Source organism: Antechinus flavipes, chromosome X (genome assembly GCF_016432865.1).
Source record: "Antechinus flavipes isolate AdamAnt ecotype Samford, QLD, Australia chromosome X, AdamAnt_v2, whole genome shotgun sequence".
Classification (NCBI taxonomy): domain Eukaryota; kingdom Metazoa; phylum Chordata; class Mammalia; order Dasyuromorphia; family Dasyuridae; genus Antechinus; species Antechinus flavipes.
Genome location: NC_067404.1, coordinates 58014996 through 58036764, shown reverse-complemented (window position 1 = coordinate 58036764; position 21769 = coordinate 58014996). Strand labels below are relative to the sequence as shown.

Here is a 21769-nt window from a genome sequence, read left to right as displayed (position 1 = left end):
GAGTAACGAATAGAAAAAGTTTTAAAAGTCCTGTTCTATACTGATGGTTAGAGCTAACCACTAATCTATAGACCTACGGATAATTTAACTAAGAACCTCAGTTCAAGCAATTGGGTTTGGGGGAAGGAGGAAAATTAGGAATTAAGAGACTTGAGCTCTATTTCTGGGTTTGTTCCTGACCACCTGACTCTCAGCTAGTCACCTAATCTCTCTCATCCTCCGTTTCTCTATCTGTAAAATGGAGATAATAATACTTCTCCTACCTGCCTCAGAAAGTTATTATTGAAATGGGAATTATGAGAAAGTGTTCTATAGGCCTTGGGGCAGCTGGTGGGAACCATAGAGGGTAGAGATGGATTGTCAAGGTACTGAGGGGAAGTAGAAAGAATAAAATCACAAATATAGGTAGGATTGTGGAGAGTTTTAAATTTCTGGGGAGTAGCTTCTATGTTATCTACACTGGGCTTGAAGATTTGATGTTTCTTTAAGTGGAGGAGACAGAGATAGTTTAGGAGGGAAAGAGAACTTTAGTTCATTCTAGCCCAGGAGGCAAAAGAAGGAAAGACCCAACCTTTGATCCCATCTCTACAAAGAGCCCATGTTGGCAGTCTCCAAGTCATTTACTCAGGATTCTTTCCGTTATACTAAGTATCCCCTGCCCTGCCCCTTTTCCAGCCCTCAAAATCTAGCAAAGTTTAGGGATTTGGTAAGGAAAAAATGTCAGCTTCCTTTTGTCCCATATCATTGCCCAGAGACAAGGCAATGCACTAGAACTGCAGATCTAAAAGATTGGTAGGAATGCAAGGCTCTCCTCTCTCTCCATTTCCCTCAGATGTGGTAACTGAGGCACAGAGAATTTAAGTAACCTGAGACATAGTTTCTGAGATGGTATTTTCACTCCTGTTCCTCAAAGGCCAAATCTAGTACTTTATTCATCGTATCATCTACACTTATTTGGTTAATAATTAAAGAGAGGAAGAGCCCCAGCCAATATATGGATTAGATCATTGGGGAAAGGCTTAATCCTAAGATTCTAAGCTCCTCATCTTTGGGATGGAGTCCACCCCCAGGACTGCAGTCTCAGATCCTTTGGCTCTCTGGTATCTGAAAATGGGGAAGTAAATATTGTATAGAAGAGACAAAGTGCAGTTACATGGAACAGTGGATAGAGTACCAGCCCTGAAATCAGGAAGACCTGAATTCAAATCAGACCTCAGCTAGCTGTGTGACTCTGGGCAAGTCACTTAACCTCTCACCCAAAAAACCATTAATAAATAAATAAATAAAAGGAAAAAGAAAGAAAAAGACAAGCTGGACATGACCTCTGGAGAGTATCTCACCTAGCTTAGTGCTCTGAATACACTAGGTACCTAATATAGGTTCAACTGTATTTTAAAGATGAGGAAATGGAAACTCAGAGAGGCAAGTAAGTGATATTTTAACAAGAGCCCTCTTTCTGGCTTCAGAGAAGCTGGATTGAAGAACTCAGATCTCCTGACAACAAAGCCACGTCTCTTTCCTACCTTTTCATCAAGTCTTTCAAGTCATGTCCAATTCTTCATGATCCCCTGTGGAGTTTTCTTGGCAAAGACACTGGGGTGATTTGCCATTTTCTTCTCCAGCTCATTTTGCAGATGAGGAAACCGAGGCAAACAAGGTAAAGTGATTTGTCCAGGGTCACACAGTTATGTTTGAGGCAGATTGGAGCTCTGGACTTCTAGACTCCAGGCCTGAATAAAAAAAGATCATTATATAAGCATGCTGTCCCAATGGACACATGAGATTGTTTCTCTTCCTCTCTTTCCCTCTCTTCCCTTCTCCTATCTTTTCTTTCTTTCCCCTCTCTATTAATTAGAACATCCCTGACAGTGCTGCTTAGGGAGCAGAAATAAGGGATAATTTTCAGCCCTGACAAAAAATTTCCTTTGGGTCTAAAGATTTTTCTGATATAGGGAAATGCAGCCTTATACACAGTAGCACTAGTGGTGCAGTTGGCCCCAAAGCTAGAGAAGTCTGGGTAAATGATTTCTCTGACACATATTGACTCTGTAATCATAGGCAAGATCTTTATTAACCTCTTGGTGTTCTAGGTCAAATAGAAAAAGGGCCACAAAACTGTACATAAGGGTCCCTGCAGGCACATATTGACTCTGAAAATCACATATTAATGACTGTCTATGTTTTATTGTTTTTATTTATTTTGTTAAATATTTCCTAATTGCATTTTCATAGGGTTTGGCTGTTTGATGGCTGGGTTTGACACCTCTGCTCTAGACTAGTCTTTAAATTGCAGACAAAGGGTTGCCCTTCATTAGGAAGGGAGTTTCTTCTTTAGAGAGTTCTTTATACCACTGATACCACAGATCCAGCTCCCAACCTTATTTTTTACATATGAAGAAGTGTGGTGAAGTGGAAGAGACCAGAACTTGGAGTCAGAGACCTTTAATTTCCCCTATTAGATTGGGGGGAAATTTTTCTCTTTGTATTACCAGTGCTTAGCACCATGGGGGACACACCACAAGTGCTTCATAAATGCTTATTGACTTGACTAAGGTTAATTTCAGGTGCTACCATTGACTACCTTTGTGACCTTGGGCTATTTCTCAAGGGTGCAAAGCGTTCCTTCTTCACCTTTGCCTTTCATAATGACTCCAGAATCATTCTTTGCCAACTCAGCTCCCCATGTTTTAACTCCTCTGGGAGGCCTTCCTAGATCTTCCACATTTCCTTCCCTTCTCTCTCCCCCACTCCCAGGGATCTCTCCCTCTTCAAATTTTAAGAACACTACCTTCCCTTGTCAGGGTTTTCCCCTAATTTCTATTTGTTCTTTTATGTACATGGTGTAACCCTCCTTTCCCAGCAGAAAGTAGTTTCCTTGAAGGCAGATTGCTAGTTTATCTTCCCATTTCCAGCACTTAATGTCTGTTGAATTGAATGCTGCTGCTTTTCTGGGTTTAGGATGACAGGACCCACCTTCATAGTCACTATATGAAGCGTAAGAGTTTCAGGTTTTCCATAATCACATTTGATCAGATGAGGCCAGGGCCACTATTCCTTCACTTTACAAATAAGGAAATTAGCCCAGAGTGGTTTAGGACTTGACTCCCTACAGAGCTGAGTAACTGAGGCTGAAAGAAAGCTAGGTCTCTAGCCCCTACCCTCCACCCCCCACCCCTAACCCCACCCCCACCATAGTAAACCAGAGAACGATACTGATGTCCAAATAAAAGCAATAATACGATTTTGAGAGGCAGTGTGGTCTAAGTGGTTAAGTTATACTACCAGAAGGGCCGGGTTCAAATTTAGCCTCTTACCTAAGCTGGGTACCTAGCTGGGCGACCACAGGCAAATCCTTTCACCTTTCTTCGGCTTCGGCGTAACCCGTATTTATTTATTCGTTTATTAGTGGTTGCTCTTCCCCCCTCCCCCAAGCAAAATGTGAGCTCTTTGGGGTCAGGGACGGTTTCATTTTGGCTCAGTACACAGTAAGAGCCTAATAAGTGTTGACTGGACGGATGTGTATATGGAAGGAGTGATAAAGTGCCCAAATGAGGAGGTAATGGAAGATAAGAATGGGAATGGAAGGAGTTTGTGGGGGGCAGCTGGTCTCTAGAGGCGGAAAAAGGCGCCAAAAGTAGCCTGGGGTTATAGGGAGGACAACGCACCGGGACTGAATGAGGGACTGCGAAGCTTCCGGAAAAGTCCAGAGCCCCTGACCGAGGTCGCACTTCCGGTCCGCCCGGGGGGTCTCCCGCCCCGGGGGGGGGAGGGGGGAGTCGCCCGGACCCAGGGTCAGAAGTAGGCGCTGAGAACGCCACAGAGGTAACTAAGGTAGTTAAGGTAGCCGAGGGGCGGGAACGCGAATTCGATCCGTCACTATCCCACAATTCTTAGCGGGGCCGGCACTCTTCCCTGCTCAAGATGGCGCGCCTGGTGTTGTGTCCCCCGGCCGTTGCCGCAGCCTTTCAAAGGCAGCGACTTTCGGCTGCGCTGCTTCGGCCCCTAGGCTCGGTCCTGACCTCCAGCTTCGGCGTGACCCGGCCACAGAGGGCTGGCGATTCATCAGGCTGCTCGGGGAGCCGCCGAGCCTATCAGGTGAGGAGCGCTGGCCACATGGCGGGCTGAGACTTACTGGGCTGGGAGGAAGGCAGGGAGCCGAGTTCGGCTGCCTGGAGAGGACACGGCTGACAGGGAGGGGACTTAGTGCTCGGCGCCCCTCCGGGAGGTCCTAGTCCGGGGCGCCGTCGGGGACGGGGGGCCTTGGGGAGGAGGCTGCCAGTTGGGGAGGGGGAGACGCAGTTGCTCCTTTGGGAAGAGCTTTGGGGGTCCGCAGCCCGTCCGGAAAGAGGAAAGTGCCGGCTTTGGGATCCCCTGGGTCAAAGGGGCAGCGCTCGCCCCGAGTCCAACCCCGGGACCTTCGGCTCGAGGGCTGCCTCTGGTCCCGAGCGCTTCCAGCCTACCCGAACACCCGGCTTTTCGCGATTTACTTGCCTCGGGCGGCCCAGGTATGAGGAGTTGAGGTGGGTTTTGAATCCAGATCCTCTTCTTCCCAGTCCGGCGCCCTTTCCATTACTACCCAGCTTCCATTTTCCCGACCTAAGAAAGGGGGTAAACACAGTCCTGCAAGTTCGCCCCTTGGTGTTTACCGACCATCTGGGCGAACTGCCTGCTGCTTCCAAAGAGTAAGTAACGGGATGCAGAAGTTGTGTACCTTCAAGCTGGGACTCAGGGTGGAAGTCGATTTTTAAATCGAGACATGATAAAGAATGACAGCAGGTCACCTTGAGTCAGATGACAAATTGAGTTGACACGATGATCGTTGGCGGTGTTCCTGGACTTTAGAGGCTCAAGTCCTGGAACTCTTGTGTCTGCCTTCGAGCGTCGGGGTCCTCCCTTCTCCTTCCATCCCGAACAATGTGGCTGCAGCTTATCCTTTCTGCCTAAAAAGTTCTGAGGCCTCGGGTATGTTGAAACTATAGAGCCATTTATTTGTTCTGACTGCCAAGAAATAATGTGAATGAGGTTGTAGCTAGGGAATGTACTTGTTGCTGCTGTCTGTCATGCACCCTAGCCATATCATTTTCTCTAAATACAATATTTGATCAGAGTAAATTGTTATTAATGTGTTTTCCAAGAGTGTGTTCTCTTATTTTCCTTCTATTAAATTGCTACAAAAATGTATCCTAGAAATAGATACCTAAAAACATACTTAGTTTTCTTCTGTCCTTAAAAGTTTCCCTTGACGCTGCTGCTCCCATCTCCTTAAACTATTCTCTCCTCCCTCCTTTTCATTGTTCGACTCCACTTATCTCTCCGCTTTTCTCCCTAGCTACTTTATTCAGTCCCTTGGAAGCTGGCCTCCACTCTACTACTCTACTGAAACTACTTTCAGAAGTTAACATTGATCTCTTTTTTTTTAAAATAAATTTTTCTTTGTGCTTAAAAAAAAAATCACCTATATTTCCTTACCATTTACCTACTTTCCTTTCCTTTCCAGAAAGTTATCCCTTATAAAGAATTTTTTAAAAAAGAGGAAGAAAAAAAACAAACTCAGCAAAACTTAAGTATCATACAAAAAGAGTCTGACTTCATGTAGTGTTCCACATCAGTGAGCTCTCCTGTCTGGCCCCAGGATAACCTGATCACTTGAAATTTTATCACCAGAAGGATGACTCAGGTTTGGATACTTTACAACTTTTCTGTTCATCCTCAATTGTCTCTCTTCTCTGATTGGAGGGCTGGTGGGCAGAGCACTAAACCCCTGGCAAAGCCTTCTCCCATAGAACCAACTTTTATAGTAACTCCATTCTCCATCAGCAGTCCTGTTTGATTTCTGCTCCAAGGAACCACATGCCCCAGTCGGCCCAGTACCCCTGGTGCTCCCCCTCCCTTTGCTTTTCAAATTCTTTTTTGTGTGTTGCCTTCCCCAATTAGATTTTCAACTCTAAGAGACAAGACTTTTTTCTTAGTTATATCTTCAGTGCTTAGCACCCTTAGAGCAATGCTTGACATGTAGTAGGTTCTGCTTAATAAATGTTTGTTGAATTGATTTTGTAGGACCAAACTTAGTCATTGTAATTTTGTAGCATTCAATTTTTATTGAACTGTTATCCACAGTGACTTCTTAATTCCTAAATCTAATGTTCTTATTTCAATCCTTAATCTCATTGACCTTTTTGTAACTCTTGACAGTATCGAATATTCCTTCTGGATACTGTCACCCTACCATCTCCTCTTTAGTTCCTGTGACAGTCCTGTCTCCTATTTACCTCCCACCTGTCTGACTTCTCTGCCTGCCCTCCTGCTGCTCCCTAAGTGTGGGTGTCTCCCAGGGCTGTATATCCTCTACTCCCTTCTTTCTAAGCTCTCTCATTAGTGATCTCATTCTTTCTTTAGAGTTCTGTTATCAGGTCTAAGCAGATGACTCCCATATCTATATATCTTAACCCTAATTCCTGTGAAAAGCTCAAGCCCTGTATCACCAACTGCCTGTTTGATACCTTCACGTGGATGTTCTACCAACATCTTGAAACCCAACAAGAACAGAATTTATTCCCCCCACATTTGATTCTTTTCATGTTTCTGTTGATGTCAGGGCCATCCTCCAAAACCCAAATCTCAAAATAATCTTTGAATCTTACCTTCCCCTCAACCCCCTACATCTAATCAGTTCTCAATTTATTTCAATTTTACTTCCATAACATCTTTCCATTTATATTGCCACTACTCTGATTCAAGCTCTTATCACTTCTCACTAGGACTATGATGATAACCTTTTAACTGTTTTGCTTTCCTTGCTTTCCTCTAGTCTCTTCTTTTTCCTTTCTATCCTTTACATAGCCGCCAAATTATTTATTCCTAAGACATAGATCTGATAGTCATTTTCCTGCTTTAAAAAAAAAAAAAAACAAACTCCACTGATTCTTCTCTAAAATGACTACTTCTGGAATAAAATACAGATTCAGAAAAGGCACAGGATTTCAGGATTAGGAGGGATCTCAGCAGCCACATCCAACCCCAAAGAATCTCTTACTTCAGCATACCCAAAATATTCATCCTTTGGCCTCCAGTTAGGGGAACCTACAGCTAGAGGGAATACATAGGCATCTAAGTATAATATGTATATTAATTTAAGACCTTCAATCATACTCCACTTTGTTTTTCTCTATGTCTAGTTTTATATTACACCCCTTTACAACATTCCAAAACCCTAGGGACACCTCAAATACAACACTTTTATCTTAAGCTATTCCTCATCTTCCTTCATCTGTGTCTGCCAAAATCCTTCCTTTCTGTTCCTTCAAGGTTTTTGCTCAGCTATTTTGCCAGGAAGTCTTCCCAGACATCCCCATCTTAGAGGGTTCTCTCCCACTGAAAATTTTCCCAGAATTCTTTCCATTGATAGCATCATATTTTGTATTTAATTTACTCATATATATGTTCTGTGCTCCCTCCCCCCCAATTCCTTGAAAGCAGTTTTTTTCCTTTGTATTCCCAGAATTGATCACTGTATTTCCAGCCTCATTTCAAACTACTTCCCTTGAACACTGTGTTCCAACCAAACTGGCTTGCTAGCTGTTCCCTGAACTTGACATTCTATCTCCGACCTCCATATATCTGTACAAGTTTTTCCCTATAATTGGAATAGATTCCCTCATCTCTGCCCCTCCGAATGTTGCCTTTCTTCTTGTCTCGGGTATCTGTGAGGTCTTTTCTGATCTACCTAGTTAGTTTTCCACTACTATACTTGTTTATATTTTATCCCTTGGCCTGTACAGAGACAGAGACTGTTTCATTTATGACCTTGCTATCTCTAGAATTTAGCATTATTTCCTGTACATGGTAGAGAATTTAAAATTTTTTTTTTGAATTTTAATTGAAGGATTAGATTGATTTTTGATTGTGTCAGAATGATTAGTAAACATTTAGATTGTGTTTGGAAAAGAAGGTGGGGCTGGTCATGTTGCAAGAAGGATGACAACAGGATAGTCAGAATGCCCTACTGGTAACCACAAAATATAGAAAGATGTATAGCAGGACTTCTTCATCTTTTTTGCATTGTGGGTAGTCTGGTGAAACTTAGGGGTCCTTTCTCAGAATCATGTTTTAAAATGCATAAAATAAAATATATAAGATTAAAAAGAAAAGCAATTATACTGAAATACAGTTATTAAAATATTAAGAAAACCAGTTTCCAGACATCAGGCTAAAAACTGTTGACCTAATGGAAGACCTAAACTCAGGCATGTTGGGTCAGTCCTGTGTCATGGGTAAAAAAACTTATAATAATAAAAAATAAAAAGAAGTCATGGGTAGACTGCCATCTTTACTGATGGAGATCTCAGAGTCACTGACTCATTGGTGTGCTGAAGAAGTGTATTGTGTGTCAATCCAGACCACTGAAAGTTACATTGAATTTAATATGTATTTAATTGTATAATTGATATCAAATTGCTTGCTTTCCAAAAGAGGAAGGAGAGAATTTATAACTCAAACTTTCAAAAAAGGAATATTAAAAATTCTTTAAGTGGGAACATTTAATTAAAGAAAAATATTTTTAAAAAATTAATATGTATTTAAAAAGAAAAGGAAGCTGCATGTAATAGAAATTTGTAGTTTCATGTGTAATTTTTTTTCTATTCTGTGTATATTGTAAATGTCCCTTTTATTTGGTGTTTTGTTAAGCTCAGAATTTAAAAAATGCATTATGTGCCTAGAGCCTGTGCTCTGGTCTGAGAATATAAAGGGATGGGATATAAAGCATTCTCCCTTCTTTGTAGGGGCTACAGTATAATTGAGCAAACAGGATATAAGGTAGAGTTACATACACGTATGGCCGGAAGAGACCTTAGTTCATTTAGTTCAATTATCTCTTGTTAGAATAGAAGGAGCTGAGATCTAGATAGCTTAAGTGGCTTCACCAGGGTCTCAGAGGTAGCAGAGCAGAGTTTCAAATCCATGGCTTCTCACTGCAAATTCAAGCCTCAAGCCTTTGTAAAACTCTTTGGGACATTCAGTTTCTCAAGGTTTGAAGAGTTAAAACCCCAGGTATTCACATTTTAACAAGAATGTAGAAATCATGATACAGATTTTTTTCAAAATTATGATCTTATTTCTTACTGAAGAAGCCTTAAGGATTTGGTGAATGAAAAAGTTTTAAAACAGCTGCCACATAGACAACAAGCAGATCCAAATTTTCTATTCATGTGGAAGCTAGTGAGTAGCAGCATAAATACTTTCACTTTCTTCTTTAGGAGGAATTGCCTATGGTTCTGAAATTTGAATAAAAGTAGTTCTCTATATCAGTGAAGTCCCAGATCTAGGACCCCCCTCCCCTCCCCCAGGGGCTAACTATGTGCATTGAATATTCTAGGTGCTCAATAAATGATTGTTGGATTGGAATTATAGGTAGGGTATAGTGGAAAGCTCTGACCTTGGAGTTACACAACCGGAGTTCAAATCTCAGCTCAGCAATTTATTTTACTACCTGTGTGATTCTGGCCAAAATCACTTAACGTTTCTGGGCCTCAGTTTCTTCAGCTGTAAAATGAAGCGATTGGACTACATGACAAATCTATGAAGCTATGGAAAATTGTCTTTCCCCTTTGGAGAGCTATCTGTTGGTTATTACTCAGAATAATCCCTCCCTGGACCTTGTTCTATATTTTCTTTGATCATAACATTATTGTATAATAATCATTTATTTTAGTTACAATTTAGTCTTTTTTGGGAGTTATTTCAGTCTCATCATCACATTTACAGATCATCTCACAGAGTGACTTTTAAACATTTTTGTTCCCAAATTTTGGAGGGAAACCTGAACTCCTTCTTCTTCTGGACTTATTTTCATATATACAAAGTGATCATTATATAGGATTCAATTCAGAAAATCTTTGTTATTTACTTAGTATATAAATATATAAATCTTTGTTACTATAAGTACTATATAAATAAATATAACTATATAAATACTACATAAATATAAATATACTATATAAATATATAAATCTCTGTTACTATACTTACTCTGTACAAAGTACTATGCTTAGAGCTTTGGAAGATACAAAAATAAACAAGGATTCCTATCCTTAAAGGAGCATATAATCTAGTACGGGGTGATACATGTACAAATCATTTTAATAGAAGATAGAATATTAAATGTATGACAAACCACGTCTCAAGCTTCTCTAGTCATGCTCATAGCCTTCTCCTTTATTCCCCACTCAAACCTAGTATTAGTACTCAGTATAAAAAGATCCTGAGTTAACTGCATTTTCAAAAAACAGATTTTATTGATATCTTTTCTTTTTACATTTCCTAGATTTCCCCTTGTATTCCTTTTCCTTTTCCCAGAGAGCCAACTGTTAAAAGAATTTTTTAAAGAAAAAGAAAAAAAATTCAGTAAAATCAATCAATGCACATTAGAAAAAAAATGACGTTAAATGCAATGATTCACACTGGGGGACCCAGAACTCTGTAAGTGGATGTGGGAAGGTGTCATTCAGTTTTGGTCTCTTTGTGGTGGTGGTTGTTTCCATTTATATTATTGGAGTCATTGTGTGTCTGGTTTTCCTAGCTTTCCATGCTTCTCTGTATTCATCATGCTCTTCATTTCTTAACAGCACAGGAATATTCCATTACATTTATGTAGTACAGTTTATTTAGGTGGTTATCTACTTTGCTTCCACAAAAAGTACCGTAATAAATATTTTTGTGTATATGGTGTCTTTCATTTGTCAATGACTTCTTTGTGGTAAATGCCTAGCAGTGGAGTCTTTGGATCAGTGTGTGGACATTTTAATTACTTTCTTTGCATACTTCCAAATTGTTTTCCAGAATGTTTGAACCAGTTGGCAGCTCTATCAAGAACACATTATTGTGCCTATTTCCCCAATATTTAGAACATTGACTAATTCTGTTTTTTGTCACATTTGTCAATTTGCTGGGTTTGGGTTGGAACCTGAGGGTTGTTTTGCTTTATCAAATGAAGTGATATTTGTAAAGTGCTTGGTACATAGTAGGTGCTATGTAAATGTTAGCCATTATTTATGTTATTATTACTGAGTATTCAACTTCATTTTATAGAGCTCTAGTCACTTAACATTTGCAGAAAAATTCTGAGATTTGTCTAAAATTTAGCTATCAAAAGCTTATTAATAGATGGAAATGTTTCAAGAGGAATATTTTATTTTTAAGGTCAATTTTTTTTAGCTTTTCACATGGGATGATTTTTAATTGCTAATGATTGCCAGTCCAGTGCTCTTTCCACTAGATTAGTCTCTGTTTACAGTGAATCATGATCTTGAAAGGTGCATTTTAAAAATTGGATTTATTTTTGTCAACATTTAAATTATAGGTTTATGAAAATGTGCCACCAAATCCAATCTAACAAACATTTCTTTTTATTTTTTTTTAACAGATTTATAAATGCTTTTTATTCAAAAGAGTATTTCCAGGTGCATAAAGAGAAATTGCAAGTTAATAAGGTTAAAAAAGAAACACTTAACCTTTATATGCTGCTGTACTTTCACCATTTGTGCAGAAATCATGTATTTGTTCAGTAAATGCTGCCCAAGACAAAGGGCAAAATTAAAGCAATAATTCAACAACCACTGAGACTAATGTCCATTCATTTAGCAACAGGGTTCTTTGGTTGAAGGAGATGGAGGCCAATTGGAGAACAATGGACGATCTAAGAACAGGGGACCAGGCAAGGTGTCGGAGCCAGGTAGTCACACCAGATATTAGACAGGATTGTTATTCACAATGATGCACTTAAGGTTGAAAGCTTAGAGATTAACTGTGCCACTAGTACCAGTAGAGTTTGAAATTGCACCCTGTAACTCAATGCTATATTCTTGAAGATCTCAAAGCAACCTTTTCCTTAGGTTATCCATGGCCACTTCTCATGTCAGCTACAGAGGATAGTGAATGAAGACAGTTCCCCTTAGGCTCAATTTTTTCTCATCTCGTGAAGTGTAATGTGTAGCTGCAGTGACTTTTGATCTGGCATATAACTATATCAAATAATAGTGGGAAAGAATGGCTAACTTTGCTTCACTCTCATGTTTATTGGAAATAGTGAATTCCTCCTATTCTTTGTGATGTATGCTTTTAATTTTATACAAGTGTTTTTCATATTATAAAAGGTCCTTCTATAGCTTTACCTTGTTAGGTTTTTAGCGTGAAAGAGTGTTGTCCTTTGTCAGTAGACTTCTGCATGTACCTGTTGAGATAATCATGTGGCTTTGACTGTTTTGATTTTTAATATGATTAATTATATTGATTTTTTCCTAATATTGAACTGTCCTTGGATCCCTGATATAAATCCCACTTGGTCATAATAAAAGATTTCATGAATAAATTACTATATTCTGGCTTTCCTTTTTTTTTTTTTTTTTTTTTTTGGCTTAGGAAAAGGCTCATTTCTGATATGTGTTAAGAGATACTCCTTCCCTTATTGAGGATTTAGGATAGCATAGTGATTGGTCAGGAGCAAAGTGTTATGCTCAGCCGCTACGTCCAGGTTTATACTTGGGGATCTTTGAACAAAGTAACTGATTAAGGGGAGGTAAAAGTATGGGAATGAGATATTTCCCAATTTATTCAAGGGTAGGTAAGGAGGGAGAATGTTTAGGTTCTTAGGAATAATTCCAGATGCCATAGGGCAAAGAGGGGGAGACTATGGTTGGTTTTAGAGGTGAAAGAAAATTCCAGAGGTATTTGACACCTATAGGATATGTGTCAGTTATTTGGCAATGTCAGGAGATTCTTTTGGGTTATTCTCTGGTAGCTGGGTGGCATTATAGATAGATTGCTGGGCCTGGAGTCAGATCTTCTCAATTACTGGCCTCAGATACTTAGTAGCTGTGTGACCCTAGGCAAGTTACTTTACCCTTTTTGTCTCAGTTTCCTCATCTGTAAAGAGCAATAGAAGGAAATGGCAAACCATTGCATCATCTTTCTAAGAATACCCCAAATGGGGTCACAAAGAGTTGGACACAACTGAAAAATGAAAGATAACAAAAGTGTTTTACAGAACTTGAAGTGCTATATAAATGCTAATAATTAGCTTCTGTTATCCATTAAAGGGAGGAATCATATTGAGGTGTTTATGGGTTTTTTCCTTGGAATTCTGGAATAGCATTTGAAATGCCAACTCAGATTCCTTGGGTGCAGGGGGAATAAACTTACAATACACTAAGATCTGATCAAGGGGATAGAGGCCTTACTTAATAATATAATTATTTGTAAATACTTGATAGCAATCAATATTGATTCATTTACATTCTTTCAAGTGAGAAAGAATAGTCCTTGCAAATGCAGAGTTCTGAGAAGCAAAGTCATATCCTTATACATATAATAAGAAAACTTGCAGACACCAGACGTTATGGAAATCATTACAGCAGTTAGGAAAGTTTTGTTGGCTACCAGACTGACCTTTAAGGAGCTTATTTACAATATATACTCTCTTTATAGCATCTTGACTATAATTTGAGAAATCTTTGATGGCATATTTGATAGTTTAAAGGTTCCTTCAATAGAAATTAAAAAGAGCTTTCTGCATGTTCAATGGGCCCCCTTGTGCGGAACCATATAAGATGGGCAGGGAGAGCCATTTCTATCATTTGGAGAAACTTCTGAATTGATGAGATTGCAGAGCCAATTGAGTTTAAACTTTCTTCATTTGGTTTTCATTGGCATTTGGCCTTTTTGGTTATGGAGTAAGGATTCTGTCACTCCCCTGAGTTGTATAAGTTCCTTACCTTTTTAAAGGATTCTTACTCTAGATTTATTCCATTTGGCTGCTATTAAGAGTATTGTAAAATTATAAATGGCCAGCATTGCAATATAATTAGAATTATAAAATGCTTGAGTTGGAAGAGACCCTAATTAGGGATCATCTAGTTTTACACTGACATTTTCCAGGTAAGGAAAATCAAGCTCAGGGAGGTCAAATCATCACCCAAGTTAGTAGTTAGTGGCAGAGCTGGGAATCTAGAGATCTGACTCCAAATCCATTGCTGGCTTAATTTTTTTTAAAGTGCTTTAAAAATAAACGATTTTTATTTTAAGTTTTTGTTTTTATGTCATAGTCACTTCTCAAATTAACTCCACTTCCAGATTAAATCTTCTCATGTATCTCTCCAAACAAATTAGCAAAAAAACCCTAGGGCAAGTAGCATGAGTCTGACAATGTTATATAGCACTTAATGAATGTTATTTCATTTGAACCTCAAAACAACCCTGAGAAATCCATTGCTTCTGCTACAATCCTAGTTACATCTCATCCACAATGTTGATGTTTGTTGTGACTTTGTGGACAGGGATAGGATCTTTAATTGGTTCAAGAGGGAGTTCTTTTCCACTAGCTGCTGATGGATGAAGGTTAAAAGAAATTATTTTCAGTCTGAGCTTCACATTAGATGAAGTAGAGAACGAGTCATGGAATCCTGCAGAGAACACTAAACTATGGAGTTGTTCAAGTCCTAGTTCTGCCATTTCCTGGCTACGTGACCTTTGGGAAAAGCAGGTTTTCTCTCTGGATCTCAGTTTCTTCATCTGTAAAATGATGAGTTTGAACTCTATAATCCTTAAGGCCTCTTTCATTGCTATGATTCTATGTCAGAGCCATGTAAGTGAAATCAGCTATTGTATTCATGATTGGTGAGGCTGTTAAGTGAGGTATCTGGAAGCCACTGGGACTATTTAGAAGTCCAAAAGATAAATCATTTATGTCACTGTTCATGTATTTTAAATTGAAAGTATACTTTAGGTTAAAAGTGTGTTTCAGTGAACCTGTAGTCAGATTATGTTGCCCCAAACCTTGCATAGCTTTTCAAGTTGGGCCATCATATCTTTTTTTTTTTTTTTGTCAGTATTATTTGTCAGTAGATATTGGGCCATGCTACAGTCCCCCAGTGGCTTAGTATCATTGAATGTCACTTTTTAGAATAATTAATCAAAACACACACACTTTTCTTGTCTGAAAAACTTTAGTCACTTCATTAGTATTGTGTCTTTTGAGGGGAAAATTAACTTATAATGACAGAGTACCTTGAGGAGTAAGATATTAAAATTCAAGTATTATAGTAATGCCATGGCTACAGGTTGTACTTGAGTTATTCATCAATATCTTTATTTTGGGGAAAGGGACCAAACCTGTTCTCATGGTTGAGTTCTCTTTGAGAAGTATTTGCTTTGACTGTTTTATTTGTTTGAACCCATGATTTCATCTGTGAGGATAGGCAACTTAGCTGTAATTTCTAGTCTTGCAGAGTTGTCTAGGGCACTGAGAAAATGAAGTTATTTATCTCGAGTCACACAGGACTTCAGAAGTAGTCTATAAGTCTGTGAACTGATGCTTTCTCTATTCTTAAATGTCTGCCCACTTTCTACTACATCACTTATACTAGTAATAGCTTTTTAACACTCTTTTATAGTTTTTACTAGTTAATACAGCTTTTAAAAAAAATATTTGAGGAACTTTTTTTGTAAACAGTATTCTTGCATACTATGCTGTGTTCTCCTTTTCCACCATTGGCTCCACACCTGCAACCTATAAGTGTCAAGAATTGCTATGTTGAGTCTGCAAAGATCAGAAAAATTTTTTAAATAGTATTTTATTTTTCCAAATACATGCAAAGATAATTTTCAACATTATCTTTGTTCCAAATTTTTCTCCCTTTCCCCCATTTTTTAAAAAGAGAATTTAGAGTTTATTGCTCTGTAGTATATTTTGGGTTAGAAAATATTGTACTAGATGAACTTTCAGATCCAGTTCTAACATTCCTGATACTTTGGTACTAGATGAACTTTCAGGTCCAATTGTAACATTCCTGATACTTTGACAGAGCCCAGTTTCATGAATACTCTTTTCTTTGGTGCAGACACAACCAAAATCCTAAGGCAGCACAAGTATCATCCCCATTTTGCAGATTTTCACATTGTGTGATTTCTTGTCTCTTTCCCCATAAATCTTCCATTGAGAATCTGCCCACCACTTTACATATCTTTGCTTCTCTTTTCTTATTTCAAGGGTACCCATGTTCTACCTGGTGTGTCAATCTTTTTATCTTGCTTCATGATTGGCCCATCTTTTCTGGTCATACCTGTCCTTTATAATGTCTTTCATACTTTTCTTGTCATGTGGGACTTCAAAGTGGAATGGACCTTAGACATCATCTAGTTTAGACTTTATGTCATTGTAGTGCCATTGGTGGAGAGGGAGAAATGAGCTTAGAAGTCTTCTGGTTTAATACCCTTATTCTACCGTTATGGTAACTGAGGCCCAGAGAGGTTAAAATAATTTTTACAAAGCACATGGGTAAATGCCAATTGGGATTCAAACCCAGGCCCTCTAAATGCTCATGCAGTGAGCTTTCCACTTGACCATGCTGTCTTGTTTTGATAAGATGAAGAATCTTGGTGAGACCGGCTAAGATCTACATGCAGTATTCTAGAAAGCTCAATCCTCTGTCTCCAAAGTCAGTGTTATTAATACTCATTATGCCAGGCTGACTTTCAGTTTTTGAAAAGTGATTAATGAAAATAGCTTCTGTGTTACACCTCATATTTGGAAACTAAACTGGGAGACTGTAAATGAATCTAACCAATTTGGACAAACAAAAAAAGCAGCCCCAGCTAAAGAAAAAAACCACATCAATTCATAAAAAGGAAGCTTACTGTTCATCCTACTTTGAGAATTTCAGACATGTTAAAAAAAAAAAAACAAAAAAAAACCAAGCATTTGAGTCAGCCAGGAACAGTATATCGGCTCTACAGCAGGCTCAATATCAGAAATATTAGGTTTTAAATCTGTCTAACTTCAAAATCTTTGGGTCTGTTTTTAAAAAAAAATTCAGGTATTCTTAATCCGATCTAACTCAGTCCCTAAATAGACTTGTCAAAATGTACAAAATGTAGTTGCTAGAACATACTGATTAAACTAAGAGGTACTTAATTAAGAGGTATTGAACTCAAACCAAGGGGGGAGGAGGAAGCTACAAAGATCTCAAGAATTTTGTTATTTTCATTACTCAAATGAGAGGCTTTGTGCAATTTAGAAGATATAAAAAAAAAGGAAAACCAAATTGTGAAAGGCTTTGGGTTCTTTAAGCAAGTATTATGGAGGGGCGGTGATGGGGAGGCAAGATGAAAAGGAGAAGAGGGGAAGGTTCTTTTTTTCTTTTTTTTCTCCTGCCATTTTTATAACCCCTGGTTAATAACCGGAAAAAGGGGAGAATTGACAGACATGTAGTAGCTTGTAGGTTAGATGGCTTCAGCCTACTTCCTTGTTCCTCAGAAAGGTTTCTATCATCTCAAAGTCCTACGCATGTCCTTCTTAGAGGACAATAGTTTCAGATGTGTTTTTTCTCCCCAACATATTTAATTGGAGTGTGATTTGAAGTAGTCACTATAGAAATGCATTTATATTTATATATGTATGATATATAAATACATAAAGTGCTATAGAAATGCTAGCTATTAATAATGGTCGCTGCTATTAAGCATTTTACAATCTACCTGGGTAACAGCACAAACTAGGAGATGATATCTGAATATCTGAAAAAGAATCCTTTAAGTCTACAGGGAGAGATGACCAATGGGCTTCAGAATTCAGTGAATTCAGTTACATGGTTTTTGGTCCAACCTGGAAAATGGATGTGACCACCTGCTTATAGAACTTCAGGAAGGGAAGGGGAAGTTGTGAAGAAACTCTTATTTTAGAGAAATTGATTGCATAACTAGAAAGAGAAACCACAAAGACTCAACCCCAAATAAATTCTTCAATGCTTTAGAAACCTCCCAGATACAAGCTAGCATTTCTAACATAGAAGCCCTGTCTTCCAAATTGTATAAAGAGGTTGAGAGTCAGAGGAACCAATGTTTACTTTCTGATTCTGTTACTTGAAAGTCACTTAACCTCATTGGGCTTCCATTTCCTCATCTGTAAAATGAGGGATTGGAGTAGAGGCCTCTGAAATCCTTTCTAACTCTACATGCCTCATTCTCAATATCTGTCCTAGATGAACTAGATTGCCTTTGTCCCTTAGGAGCTCATAGACTTAAAAGTGGATTTTTTAAAAATGTGTACATTTCATTTAATGTTCAAGTTCTGTCTGCATATTGGTTTTATAAAAGTTATAAAACATTTCTTCCACTCAAGTGTCATCAACTATTAGATCTCTTGAATTGGTTAACCAGTAAACATTTCAAGCTCAACATGCCCAAAACACAACTCGTTATTCTCTCAACTCTCCCTATCCCTGCTACAACCTTTTTATTGTTGTTGAGGATATTCACCATCTTTCCATAACCTTAGACTCACAATGTCAGTGTTATCCTTGGCTTTTTGCCCGCCCTTTCCCAAGAATGTGCTGAAGCCATTTTCTCTATTCCCCATGTCTTCTAGTTTCTTTGGCTTTGTACAAGTTCCTCCTCAAGGTATGTCTTTGGTCAAAGGCCTTTTCTAGCCTCCTACATACTAGTGACTTCCTCATGGAAGCCTCTCACTTACTATGTATGTACCAAGTTATTTACCTTCCTCTCCAACATTAGAATATCTGTTCCTGGAAGACAGGAACAATTTTTTCCTTTTTCTTGTAATATCCAGCACTTAGCACAGTGGCTGGCATATAGTATGAACATAGTAAATGCTTTTTTTGATTAATTTATTAAATTCTTCTCAAATCATTTCAAATCCACTTAGAAAAATAGATCTTTCCTTTTGACATTAGCTTTCTAGGGCTTAACATCCCCTAACTTAATTTTGATATTATCTACTATGTCACTGTAATATTTTTCTGTCAGGGCACAAATTTTAACCTTAATTCAATACATATTTATTGAATACTTGCATACAAAACATTATATTTCAGGCAGGGGATACATTGGAATCATCTCAAACCAGCTTGTGAGAATTGATTGTTAAATTTGGGGCTTGAGCATTTACATAACGGAAATGAGTAAACACTACAAATCAGGTCATGATTTGTTGAATTTTTTTGGTCGTCTAAGGTAAAGAAAGTGATGGAGGAAATGTTATTGTATGTTAAACTTAAAGTTTGTGGTGTGCATATGTTTTGTTTTGGAGAGCTGGTTATTAAACATTTACTAGCACACTGCTACTTTAAAGTATCTTTGGTGATCATAAAAGTGGGAGTGAAAAGTGAATCTTTTTAGACTTGCAACAAATATCCAGCACACTATAGATGCCCAGGAGTCTGAAGATATTTCCTTTTTACGGTTTGAAGATACGTTGAATAATTATAAAAACCAGGAGTAGTGTTCAGTATAATTTGATATTTTCATGTGCAATCCTTAAAAATCTGTACTTGAAAATAAAGGAAAATAGGTTTAATTAAGAGAATTGATGTATTTGGCCACATTTCTGTAAGTGGTCAAACTAATACAAAATTCCACTTGTCATTGTAAGTTTTTAGAAAAATTATTTGCAAGAAGTAAGGCTATATATAATGGAAAGATCAGTGGACCGGGAGTCAGGAGACCTTTGTCCCTAGATAGCCTGTGTGATCTTTGGACAAGTTATTTATCATACTGATAAATTCCTCTTCTGGAAAATGAGGGACTTTGCAGTTTCTTCTAGATTTAACCATTGGTTACTTTATAATTAGGCTTTATCTCTAAGGCCCTTTACGACTCAGATATTCTTTGATCTGAAGAAGCTACTTTTAGAAGAAGCCATCAGGTGAGTGCATATACTTGGTTGATGTACTTCCCATTACACACCTAGAGGCCAAGACAATAGTCCTAATAGTTGAGTCAGAGTGTTGCTTTTCTATGTCCTCTTGCCTTCATCTTTTTAAAAACTGTTAAGTGATTGGTAAAGGTGACAAGGAGTATAAATGAGAGATTTATTCTTTGCATAGAATGTTGAATGTAAACAGACTAGTCCCTGTTATCAGGTATCCTTCATATGAGAAGCAGAGTGGTGTAGTAGATAAAACACTGAGCTTGAATTCAGGAGAGCAGGGTTCGAATTCCACCTCTTCTACTCACTAGCTGTTGGGCTCCAAGAAAGCCCCTATTGGTCTTAGTTTTATTTGTGAAATAAGGGCTGCTAATGCTTGTACTAATGACCATTCACCCGGGATTATAACCTTGAAATCATCTTCAAGTCTTCACTCTTCTCCAACATATCTATTCTTTTGCCAGAGTGGGGGGAGAAGGAGGGTAGGAAAGGCCTTGTGTGGATGTGGGTGTGTGTGTATATATATATCTATATATGATGACTGCTTTGTGAATTTTATCATTCTATAGCCATGTGACCCATTGATATTCTTGTGGCAAATATTACTGCAGGTAGTTATTGTCATATATATTAGAATTATAAATGGTCTGTATGGATCTCTGATCTAATTTATGTGATATTCCTACAAGTGGTATGGATTGCAGCCTTTCCAGGCCTTCTCATCTGGTGTTGCTCTTGGAATTCTCCATAGAGAATTTCTTTCTACTTGTTGTGCTGGAGCCTTCCTTTAGGTCTTTTATCATTATGTAGGCACCAGTTTCAGCTTATCAGTTAATTTTCAATCTCACGTGATTGACCCATCTTCTTTTCTCTTCATAGATCTCTTTGATATTTCTTTTAGAGTACTTTTTGTGTTGTTGGAAATATGCTTTAGCGTCTTTACACCTTCCTTTTGTCTCTCTGTTGCCCTTTGGATGACGCGCAATTTTGATACCTTGGCGATTGTGGTATTCTATGATTCATAGTTATATGGCGTCATGGGGAGAATATTGGTGTTAAAAAAATGAGGTTTTGTTTCAGGGGCAGCTCGAGGTCATTAAAGTGCTACACGCTTTCCCAAATGCTATCCATCCTTCTTTTTTTATCCAATTCATTTCTGGGCCCAGCTCATTGTCCATCTCCAGTACATACATACATACATAAATACACCAGCTTAATGGACTCAATGCAACTGCATATCATTGTCAGGACCATTGGTATTCTTCAGCTATGCTTGCTTTTTACAGTATGGATTGTTAGGCAGAACTAGTTTTTCTTTAAACCGCTTATGAATCTCATTTAGGAGGCTCTGTTGGGTTCTAGGGCTTGATGTAATCATCACAATGCCATCTGCAAACAGGAACATCTGGAGGACATCGCTATGAGACCTTCTGTTTGGTTTCTGTACTAGACATCCTCCATGACAGTGGCAGACACTTGCAGTGAGCATGCAATCCAAAGGAAGCAGGAAACACTTTATGCCTTGTTAATGATCTGTACCTCTCATAGCTACTCATTTACATAATGCTCTAAGGTTTACAAAGCAGTTGTCTTAAAAAAAAAAAAATCCTATAATGTAAGGAAGGCAAGTGTCCCCTCTTTACAGTTAAGGAAATGGCCTCAGAGAGGTTGCCCAGGGTTAGAGAGCTGGTTGATCAGAGTGGGATGAAAATCAAGCTCTTTTGATTTCCAGTCCACTGCTCAGCTCATTCACTTACACTATGAAAAGCTACTTGTAATGCTTTTTTGTGATTAGGCTGATACTTGGGTTTCTGGACTAGGACTTGTACCATTTTAGCTACATTTTCAATTATATAAACTTTAGAGGGCTACACTCGGGAGCTCAGCCGTCATCCATAATTTGAATAACTTTAGAAGAGAGGTAGTATGTATAGTGCATAGAATAGAGATCTAGTTTAGGGGTCAGGAAAATTCTGACAGCCCTCAGTGTTGTAGACAGACTTCTAGGACCCTTTATTTTTCTCCCCTTTATTTTTAGCAGTTTGATGAAAACCT

General features: G+C 38.4%; 1 protein-coding gene across 3 annotated transcripts in view; it reads left to right on the top strand.

Annotated features, from left to right (window-relative positions):
• The first annotated feature begins 3882 nt into the window (after nt 1–3882).
• ABCB7 (ATP binding cassette subfamily B member 7) overlaps nt 3883–21769 on the top strand; it is a 118910-nt gene continuing 101023 nt past the window's right edge. For 2 of the 3 annotated variants that reach the window (XR_007949119.1, XM_051969014.1), the window contains exon 1: nt 3883–4095. Coding sequence is in view for 2 of the 3 variants with exons in the window: in XM_051969014.1 (XP_051824974.1) it covers nt 3922–4095 (174 nt within the window). In the remaining variant the exon portion in view is untranslated. Of the gene's footprint in view, nt 4096–5497; nt 5678–21769 lie in introns of all 3 variants that reach the window. The other variant, XM_051969015.1, reaches the window with a different exon arrangement.